At 50.9% G+C, this 10,553-nt stretch overlaps 1 protein-coding gene across 1 annotated transcript in view; it reads left to right on the forward strand.

Annotated features, from left to right (window-relative positions):
- The window catches only part of Eng (endoglin), a 37,348-nt gene extending 27,261 nt beyond the window's left edge, over positions 1 to 10,087 (forward strand). The window contains exons 7-15 of the mRNA XM_050155304.1: positions 322 to 496; positions 657 to 799; positions 5,464 to 5,601; positions 5,823 to 5,861; positions 6,328 to 6,444; positions 6,797 to 7,048; positions 8,133 to 8,187; positions 9,067 to 9,168; positions 9,313 to 10,087. Of these exons, the coding sequence (XP_050011261.1) occupies positions 322 to 496; positions 657 to 799; positions 5,464 to 5,601; positions 5,823 to 5,861; positions 6,328 to 6,444; positions 6,797 to 6,943 (759 nt within the window). The 3' untranslated portion in view covers positions 6,944 to 7,048; positions 8,133 to 8,187; positions 9,067 to 9,168; positions 9,313 to 10,087. The remainder of the gene's footprint in view (positions 1 to 321; positions 497 to 656; positions 800 to 5,463; positions 5,602 to 5,822; positions 5,862 to 6,327; positions 6,445 to 6,796; positions 7,049 to 8,132; positions 8,188 to 9,066; positions 9,169 to 9,312) is intronic.
- The last annotated feature ends 466 nt before the right edge of the window (positions 10,088 to 10,553 follow it).

A 10,553-nucleotide genomic window follows, 5' to 3' on the forward strand; every position in this document is an offset into this window, starting at 1 on the left:
TGCCTGCGTCTGCCTCCCTGAGAGCTGGGATTAAAGGCGTGCGCCACCATCACCGGTTCATCCCAACTTTCTACCTCTGTCTAATACCTGTTTTCCTTCTCTGGTTAATTTAGAGGCGACTCCCTCCAGGAACCTTTTCATTGATGAGCCAGAGAGTCCTTTAACCTAGACTGCTGGGTCAAGGAAGGGCCCTAGAGAAAAAAACTCTGAGCTGGGTTAGAGAAGGAAGAGAAGAAAGGGCCCGAGGGGGAAGGGTGGTCAGGCACAGGGAAGGGAAGGCAGCGCCACAGCTGATGCCCCTGCTTCCTTCTCTGCCCTCAGACCACAGGTGAATACTCCATCAAGATCTTTCCAGAAAAGAAAATCAAAGGCTTCGATCTCCCAGATACACCCCAAGGCCTGATCGGGGAGGCCCGCAAGCTCAACGCCAGCACCGTAGCCTCCTTTGTGGAACTCCCTCTGGCCAATGAGGTCTGGCTGAGGGCCTCCAGCTGTGGTGAGCCCAACCTCGCAGCCCTATCCTCCTCTCTGTCTCCCCTCAGATTGCTTGCAGCACTCTTCTTTAAGCTCAGGCGGCTTCTCTGTGCTCACTGGCCTTATCTGCCATCCAGCGCTCGCTCGGTGACTGTCCACTCTGCCCACCTCTGGTCCCACAGATGTCAGGCCGCAGTCCTCCCCTGCACCAGTTCTGACCACACCTCCCAAGGTGATGTGCAACCCTGAGCTACTCCTGTCCCTGATCAAGCCAAGTTGTGACAATGACTTAATGACTCTGGAACTCAGTAAAGAACTCGTGCGGGTAAGTGAATCCTGCCCCTCTTTCTGGGAGCGATGTGGACAGCTAGGCCTAGCCCAGGCAGTGGGGCAAGTCTCAGGTTCCTCGTTTGTGAAATATGGTTTTAGCCTAGCACAGACCCATGCATGTGCATTCCCAGAACCCAGGAGGCTGAGGCAGGAGGATGGTGAATTTCAGGCTAGACGTAGAAGGTCCATATAGGAAAATGGGGGGTGGGGTTCAAGGTCATCCTCAGCTACATAGCGAGTTTGAGGATAGTCTAGGCTACATGAGCTCCAATCTCAAAATACCAGTAATGATAAGCTAATATTAGGTAGTCATTATTAATGTCAATGCCGGCTGAGCTGGGTGGTCACAGAAGTTTGTACTGTGTGATCTTTGCCTGACTGATAAATACAGAAAACAATGCATGGGGCTGGAGAGGTGTTTGGTGGCAGTGTCCGTTGTGCAAGCATGAGGACCTGGGCTTGGATCCCCAGCACCCACGGGAAACAACCCTTAGCACTGAGGGCCCTGGAGACTCTCTGACCAGCCAGGCTAGCCAATTAGTGAGGTCCTGGGTCACTAAGAAACCCTCCCTGTCTTGCTAGGTATAGTAGTCCACGCTTTTAATCTCAGCTCTTGGGAGACAGAGGCAGGTGGATCTCTGTGAGTTCAAGGCCAGCCTGGTCTACAAGAGTGAGTTCCAGGCCAGTTAGGGCTATGCAGTGAGACCCTATTGATGGGGGACGGGGGAAGCATGGAGGTGTGTACCTGTCTCAAAAAATAAGATGGATAAATCCAATGAGAAAGCCCAGTGGATAAAACACTTGTCACATAAACTGCTAACCTGAGTTCAAGCCCCGGAACCCACATAAAGGCGGAAAGAGGACCAACTCCACCTAGTGCTCTCTGACCTCCACATATGTACCCCACCCATGTCACAAACTTAATAGTAATTTAAATCTAAAAATAAAGTGACATGCAAGAGTGGAAGGTGCCTAAGGCCTGATTTCAGACTCTGGCCTCCACACACAATGCACCTATGTGTAGGTTTACATACAGTGGGTGGACCATACACTCACATACACACAAACACACAGAATATAGATACATGCATAAAATTTAAATGCATACTTTTTAGAATATAACAACAAGAACAGGGAAGATAGATAGATAGATAGATAGATAGATAGATAGATAGATAGAGAACAAGAGAGCTGCTACGACTTTTAGTATGTATTCCTGATTGGACTGGAACCCAGGCTGGCCTCAAATTCACAGATATCCGCCTGCCTGTCTACTGGGTGTGGGATTCAAGGTGTGCACAACCACTCCTGGCACAGAATAGAGAAAATCTTCATTTTCCCTTCTGATGACAACAGTTACCAACATTGTGTTGTCTTCCTTCCTTCCCTTTCCTTCTTTCCTTCCTTTTTCTTTCTTTTCTTTGGTGTTTGTTGTTGTTTTCCTGGATGGGGGTCTCCTGTAGCCCAGGCTAGCCTTGAGCTTAGGCCCACCTAATTGAGGATGACCTTGGACTTCTGATCCTGTCTTCACCTTGTACTGTGGGTTGCTTGGAAGCCTCTTCTCTGTTTCTTACACAGGATAACTGCCGAAGACCAGCTTCGACACAACTCGTATGCTTCAGGGCAGGAGAGTGAGAATTAGAATTATTAAACAAAAGGAACAGAAATAAGAGCAGAAACACAGAACAGCATTGGGGGGAAATTCAGTGACTGTTGAATCCTCCTCGTTTATTTTCCACACACTGATAGATTTCACTCCAAAGGGGGAGGAGGGAAGCAACAGACTTCATTAACACGATATAAGGAATAGACTTGAATTCTCCAACCTTTGGTCCACCTCTGTACCCAGAATCCCAATTGACCACACCCTAGGTCAGACTCTTGTTTGCAGGCACATCTATTGTCAATAGCTTTGAGAGAGCAAAAATAAACTCACACTCCCTGACCTCCAGTCCGGGTGAACAGTCTCGCAGCTGTGTAACCATACTGTGCCCCCTACCCTATGCTTCTGATCTTTGTACAGTGCGGAAAGGTGTCCTTAATGTCACAGTATCAGCTACTCTCCCAGGGGACTTGGCAGTAGGCTGCACCCAGTTCCGCACTGATGTAAACACGCTCAAGGCGTCCCAGTGAGTCAAGCTCTGTGCGGATCATCTCTGAGTAGTCTTTCAGGGACTGTGGTTTGGAGCCTGGTGTTTTTCATGCCAATCCGGAACAGGATTTAATCTTCAGATCTCTTTACAAGAGAGCTTGTCCACGTCTTTCTACTTCCACACTGAAAGCCCTCTGCTAGTGTGGGAGGGGAGCATGTGTGTTCGGTCATTGCTTTGATTAAGATTCTTTCTTAGCAGCAAGCCAAGGCCTAGCTCTTTGTGACTATTAAGAACTCAGCTGTTTCTGGGGCTTGGTGTGTCTCTTGATTTTAGTATGATTTTTAAATTTTTTTTTAGATTTATTGGTTATATATGCAGCATGTTTGCTTGCAGGCCAGAAGAGGGCGCCAGAATCTCATTACAGATGGTTGTGACCCACCATGTGGTTGCTGGGAATTGAACTCAGGATCTCTGGAAAAGAAGTCAGTGCTCTTAACCTCTGAGCCATCTCTCCAGCCCTGATTTTTTAATTTTTATCTTTATTTTTATGCCAAGTGGTGGTGCATGACTTTAATCCCAGCACTTGGGAGACAGACCAAACAAAAACATGTTGTGTGTACATTTTCCCTTTGGTTTGGTTTTCTGCATTTTAACTTGTTTCTTCTCCCCTACCCTCTTTCCATTCGGTGCTCTACTGCTGAGCCGTGTCCCCAGCCTCACTACAATTGGTTTAATGTGCTTTGTTTTGGGAGTCAGTGTCTGGCTTTGTATCCATGCTGGTGTGGAACTTGCTATGTGGACCAGACTAGCCTTGAACTCAACAGAGATCTGTCTGCCCCAGTTTTCTAAGAATTAAGATTAAAGACTCATAGGGTTGAGGATTTAGCTTAGGGGAAGATTGCTTACCTAGCAAGCATAAGGTCCTTGGTTGGTCCTCAGCTCCAGGGGTTGGGGTAGAATGGATAACAAAAAAGACACTCCCCCCCCCAAAAAAAAAACCCCAAGTAATGGGCACACACAATCTTTGTTGATCAGGGTGGCACAGGTCCTTAATCCCAGCACTTGAGAGGCAGAGGCTGTTGAATCTTTGTAAGTTTGAGGTCAGTCTAGACTACAGAGCAAGTTTGAAGACAGTCAAGGATACACAGAGAAACTCTTTCTCAAAAAAACCAAAACAACAATAACAAAAAGATTAAAAACATGCACCATCATGCCCCAGCATCTTTTAATTTTTTAAACAAATTTTTTGAGAATTAAAAAAGAATGTATATGGGTGTTTTGCCTACATAGAAATTTGTGCACCACATGTGTGCAGTGCCTGTGGAGGCCAGGAGAGGGCACTAGATCCCCTGGAACGAGAGTAACAGATGGATATGAACTGCCACGTGCGTGCCAGGCAGTGAACCCAGGTTCTATGTAAGGGTAGCCAGTGCTCTTAATCACTGAGCCATTTCTCCAACTCCACTCCCTTCTTTCAACTTTTGAACATTAAAAAAAAAAGTTTAAATTAAGATGGAGCTGGAGAGATGGCTCAGAAATTAAAAGCATTTACTGTTCTTTCAGAAAACCTGGGTTTGATCCCCAGCACCACACGATGGCTTACATCTATCTGTGATTCCAGTTCCACAGGGTTTAACTGCTGGGCCTCTGGATGAATTACATAGATGTGGTGTACAGACATACATTTAGGCAAAATACTGCATGTGCACATGCACACACGCACACACACACACACACACACACACACACTCACGAGTGCACGCACCATGGGTTCAATTTTCGAACAACAGAAAAAGCAAAGAGGACACCTAGTTGCCTATTCTCCAGTGAGTCATTTTTTCCCTTGCCTTTCTGAAGTCTTCTCTCAGAACATTGGGATCATCCAATGTCCCCTCAGAGAGTTATTTAAGGATTTGTTTTTCTTCTTTTTTTTTTTTGAAATTTATTTAGTTTTATTTTAATTTTGGTTTTTCGAGACAGGGTTTCTCTGTGGTTTTGGAGCCTGTCCTGGAACTTGCTCTTGTAGACCAGGCTGGTCTCAAACTCACAAAGATCCACCTGCCTCTGCCTGCCGAGTGCTGGGATTAAAGGTGTGTGCCACCACTGCCTGGCTTTATTTAGTTTTATTTTATGTGCATTGGTGTTTTGCTTGCATATATGTCTGTGTGAAGGCGTCAGATCTTGGCGTTCTAGACAGTTGTGAGCTGCCATGTGGTTTCTGGGAAATGAACCCAGGTCCTTTGGAAGAGCAGTCAGTGCTCTTAACTGCTGAGCCATCTCTCAAGCCCATATTTTACTTCTTTTTAACGTATGTGTAGGGTGGGTATCTGCAGGGGATATGGAAGGAATCGTTCATCAGAGCTGGAGTTACAGGCAGTTGTGAGCATTCTGACATGGGTTGGGTGCTGGGAACTGAACTTGGGTCTTTTGCAAGAACCCAGTGCTCTTAACCACTGAGCTATTTCTCCAGCCTCGGTTGGCAGTTCTTCTAGTGTTTTGGTAGTGACAGCAAGGCCCGAGGAAGTGCAGGGCCTCCTAACGGCACCCACCCGTCTCCCCTGAGCAGACTCTGAAGTGCACCGTCACAGGCCTGACTTTCTGGGACCACAGCTGCCAGGCTGAAGAAAGCGACAGCCACCTTGTCCTACGCAGCACCTACTCCAGCTGTGGCATGAGAGTGACAGAGTACGAGACCAGCAACGAGGTATGGCCTGGGCCAGGAAGGTGTTGGGACCGGCCTTGTCAGGTGTCACACTGATCCTCAGGGCTGAGGGATGTTAGGGGGAGCGGAGAAGAGTGTTCAGTAGGAGCCAAAGTGTGGATCTTGCTTTGCTTGGCCTTCTGACTCGCAAGACGGGTTTGGGAGGCGGGACATCATCTGGGGCCTGTTTGGCTCTGAGCAGCTTCTTGCCTCTGTCTCGGCAGGTGATCATCAGTTTGCTGTCAGGCTTCCCACCCCTTCGGGTAAGATGGACAGCCCTACCATGCTCTCCAACTGGTTCAGGGAGTACCGTTGGGGCTGGGGCCCTGTTCTGGTCTAGCAGGGAGCTGGCCTCAGGAAACTTGGGTCTGGATCCCAACAAGCCCTGTGTTTCCAGTATGCCCCAGCCTCCCCTTCTGTACTATGGCCGTAGTGCTGCAGAGGGTCACACTTTCCATTTCTGAAATCCAGCAAGCAGTGGCTGTGTGGCCTTGGCAAAGTCATTTAACCCTCCTTAGGCTCAAAGGTTATTAGCTGTTAACTTTGGCATGAGAAAAGAACTCACCCCATAGGGGTCTCAGGAGCAGTCATTGAGATACGTGGATTTTTTACCGTTAGCCCAGTGCCAAGTGAGTTCTTGATAAACATGAATTTATTTACAAGGCGAGGATGGGGTCAGGCAGTTCCTGCGACCACTCTTCCAAACTGTCCTCCTCACGCCTCTCACAGAAAAAGGTGCAATGCGTCAACATGGACCGCTTCTCTGTCCAGCTGGGCTTCTACCTCAGCCCGCACTTCCTCCAGGAATCCAGCACCATCAAGCTGGGCCAACAAGGCTTCGTGCAGGTATGGGGCACCCCACTTGACTCCTCAAGTCTGGGTTCCTTTGTTCCCAACACTGTTAGAGGAAAGATGGAATTTCATCTTCCAGAGGAAGGTGAGGGTCAGCCTAGGTGTGTAGAAGGGACAGATCAAAAAGGAATTGCAGGCCAGGTGATGGTGGTGCACGCCTTTAATCCAGCACTCAGGAGGCAGAGGCAGGCCGATCTCTTTGAGTTTGAGGCCAGCCTGGGCTAAAGAGCAATTTCAGGACAGGTTCCAAATGCAAATAGGAATGTCACACTGTCCTTCCTGTTTGCTGTCAGTGAAGGATGAAGGATTTCTGCATATACTGCATCCCCCTTCCCTCTCTGTGCAGGTGAGCATGTCCCCATCCACCTCTGAGGTCACAGTCAAGCTAGACAGCTGCCATCTGGATTTGGGGCCTGAAAGGGACATGGTGGAACTCATCCAGAGCCGAGAAACCAAGGGCAGCTGTGTGAGCTTGCTGTCTCCAAGCCCTTAAGGTGACCCACGCTTCAGTTTCCTCTTCCATGTCTACATGGTGCCCACACCCACAGTTGGCACCCTCAGCTGCAAAGTAGCCCTGAAGTCCAACACCATGTCGAAGGTGAGTGGGGCTCGCCCAGGTCTAGTTTCAAGGTGGCTTCTGGGTCTGGGGTTTGCAGATAAAGAGGTGAAGGGTGCAGTGAGATCTAGACAGCTGGTGGCCAGCAGAGCAAGAGCCAGGCATAGGGCTGGACGGCCTGGCTATTGGGAGCAGTCATTGCTACCTTATGAATAAATCTGTGGCATTAGAATATATGTACAGCTGCAACTACAGCTGTCCATCCATCCATTTATTCTTGGCATATTTAACCATCCTGTCATTCATTCACCCACCCATCAGGAATGTGAGCATTCATCCGTATGCCCACCCATGTACCCAACCATCCACTCACCCATGCAAACAACCCACACTTCCACTCACCCACCTATCCATCCTTTCACCAATCTACCTACCTATCCATGTACTCTACCCAACCACGCATCTATCTACCTACCCATCCCTTTACCCACCCATCCCTCCACCACCCACCCGCGTATCCACCTACCTTCCATTCCCTCTACTCATCCATCCACCCTATACATCCACCATTCTCAGTACTTCCCACCGAGACACTCACTTCCAGCATCCTGCCTACCCAAGAGGTGATTGCCTGTGAGCAATCTCAATGAACCAGATAGCTTTGTAAAAGAACACGGGCAAAGCCTGCCATTCCGCTTTGTGTGTGCAGTGAGTCTCTGTTCTCAGGCTCTCGGTCCTGACAGTCACAAGAACACTCCAGGTGTCTGCACAGAGATTTCCAGGCCTCAAAACCTCCCGAAACTGGGGCCACCAAAAGGCCACACCTTCCAAGCCCTGAGCCTCCAGCCTCTAAAACAGGTGTCTGGGATGGCCTGGCTCGTGGCTCGTGGCTTGCACAGGGGATCCCACTAAAGACACGAGCATCAGAGGCCCTCCAGGAATGCCAGAGACGGTTCACAGCAGGCACAGACTCTCACACAGCTCACGCCTCCCGAGGACTTGCCCACAGCTAGGTGGGCATAGGACTCAGCCAGGGCTTGGAAAGGTGGCAGGCCAGAGCTGCAGAGACCCACACGCTGCCAGCTGAAGGCGGGACCACTTAGCTATCACTCTCCTCCCCCCTCAGGGAGTCTCCAAGACCATCTCCGTGCGCCTGAACATCGAAAGCCCTGACCTGTCTTGTAAGTCGGGAATGGTGGACAGTGGGATGGAGCAGACACTGGTGGGAAGCCCTTGGCAGGAGAGGAGGGTTTCTCAGGCCCAGCAGCCAGAGGAACTCACAGCCAGATGCCCATTACTAGAGGAAGGAGGACTGTTGAGTGCCATGGGCCAGCTCTCTTGACCTCAGGCCCCTCCCAAGCCTCATATCTGTCCCCTTAGTCCCTGGTACACCTTGCTGAACTTGACTTCCTGGATGGAACATGAGGCACCCAAGGTGTGGTTTAAGCCTTACATTCCTTGACACCCCAAGGGTGGAGGAGACCCCTTTGGCCTGGCACCCTGTGGTCTCTTTGTTCCCCTGAGCCCAGGCACCACCAAGCAAGGCAGTACCTGCTGCTAGGGGCAGATATATGCCGTGTAGGTTAGGATGGCTTGTGCTCACCCAGTCAGAATCAAGAAAGAATGCAGGGCTCTTAAGTCCTCTGCATAGACAGGGAGCCAGAGACCAAGGGCCCGGGGCCATGTAGAAGACAGGGCCGTGGAAGGAGTGGGGGCTGCAGTAACCTCTGGTTACTAGTCTCAAACGATGTTCTGGACCATCTGAACCCCGCATAAGGCTCAGAGATGAGTGGGGGCTCACCTAAGGTTACACAGAGTGGCAGAGCAGCCCCTTTCATTCTTTGCACCTATGAGACCATTCATAAAGATGTTTCTCTGCTAGCTGGGTCCTCAGCTTAGTACTGCACTGAGCCCACGTGCTAGATGAAAAGATGAGTTTGGAGAACTCAGAGGTCGCTGGCTGAACTAAAGTGAGCTAGGCTAACACGACCGGGTAGGGGCAGGCCCAAGGCCAGAGTACAGCAGCAACACTCACTCCCACTGGCTCTTCTCTCACACAGGCAAAGGCCTCGACCTGTCCTCTGTACTGGGTATCACCTTTGGTGCCTTCCTCATTGGGGCCCTGCTTACAGCTGCACTCTGGTACATCTATTCTCACACACGTGAGTACCCCAATTCCCCACCCCATCCCTACCATGAGCACTCAGGGCCCCTCCACACAGCCCTGGGGCATGCTCAGTGAAGCCTCTGGGGGAGCGGGGAGTCCTAACTGGGACCCTGACCTCCACCCCGCCCACGCCCCTCAGGTTCCCCCAGCAAGCGGGAGCCCGTGGTGGCAGTGGCTGCCCCGGCCTCCTCTGAGAGCAGCAGTACCAACCACAGCATCGGGAGCACCCAGAGCACCCCCTGCTCCACCAGCAGCATGGCGTAGTGCCCAGCCTGAAGCCTCGGGACCCCCCCAAGCCAGTCCTCACCCTGCAGTAGAGACTGAGCAGCCGCAAGCTGGGAACCACCGGCCATGAACTTGTCCCAGAAACCAAACACCTCTCTGCTCAGCCGAGGATGGAGCATGCCCCCTGCACCTCACATCAGAGGCTTGTTGCCAGTGGAGACTCCAGCCTGAAACCCCACTTCACAGAACTATCCAACCCAGGGGCTCTGGGGTATGACTGCCCAGGACTACAGAGAGACACAGCAATGCCCTGTGCATTGAGTAGAAACTAACGTAGCTGCCTTCAAGCTGGATCCTGTGCTGGTTAACTGGGCAGGGTGGGAGGCAAGAACTCCAGACATGCTAGCCCAGGGCAGCCAGAGCCACCTGCATCTGGCCCTAGTGGCCTCTTCACCTGGACTGGCACAACTTTGGTGGGGAAACAGAAGCTGAGGGTTGCTCAGCTTGGGGAGGGGAACCTCAGAAGATGGCAAGAACAGTGGGGTGGGGGGGCCCAGTTCCTCCCAGAAATGCCAGAGACCTCCTCCCAGCCCATCCATTGGACGGGGACAGCAGGAGGTGAGTGGCCAGGCTGCTGGTCCTGGGCCAAGCCCTGTATATTCACCAATAAATCAGACATGAAACCAGTGCCCCTTGGGGTCGTCCTGGGAAAAGGGGAAGGGCCATTATGACAGGACGGGGCTGCACATCCATTGGGATGGCAAGCACATGCTCAGAAGAAACCTCTGCTGCTCATTTGGTGGCCTGACTCTGGGACAGAGGCTGCAGAACCAAACACTTAGCCCTGCCTACAGTCTCTGGGGTTTGGGACACAGCTACCCCTATAAAGTTCTGGATTCTAATCCTGAACATGTCTCTTCTCCACAGTGGGCCTGTGGACAGCTCCATGGTTTCTGGAAGCCAGCCACCCTCCCTCGCCGATAAGATGGGCATACAGCTTGAACACACAGTGGGTGGGGAGGGTGGGGGGTTGCAAAGCACTCTCTTGTGTGTGGCAGACAAACACTGGGCCAGTCATTTCTTTTCCTTTCTTTTGGTTTTCAGACTGGGTTTCTCTGTAGCTTTGGAGCCTATCCTAGAACTCGCTCTGCAGAC

This window comes from Alexandromys fortis, unplaced genomic scaffold, assembly GCF_014885135.2.
Source record: "Alexandromys fortis isolate MF-2015 unplaced genomic scaffold, M_Fortis_MF-2015_v1.1 scaffold_72, whole genome shotgun sequence".
In the NCBI taxonomy this organism is placed as follows: Eukaryota; Metazoa; Chordata; class Mammalia; order Rodentia; family Cricetidae; genus Alexandromys; species Alexandromys fortis.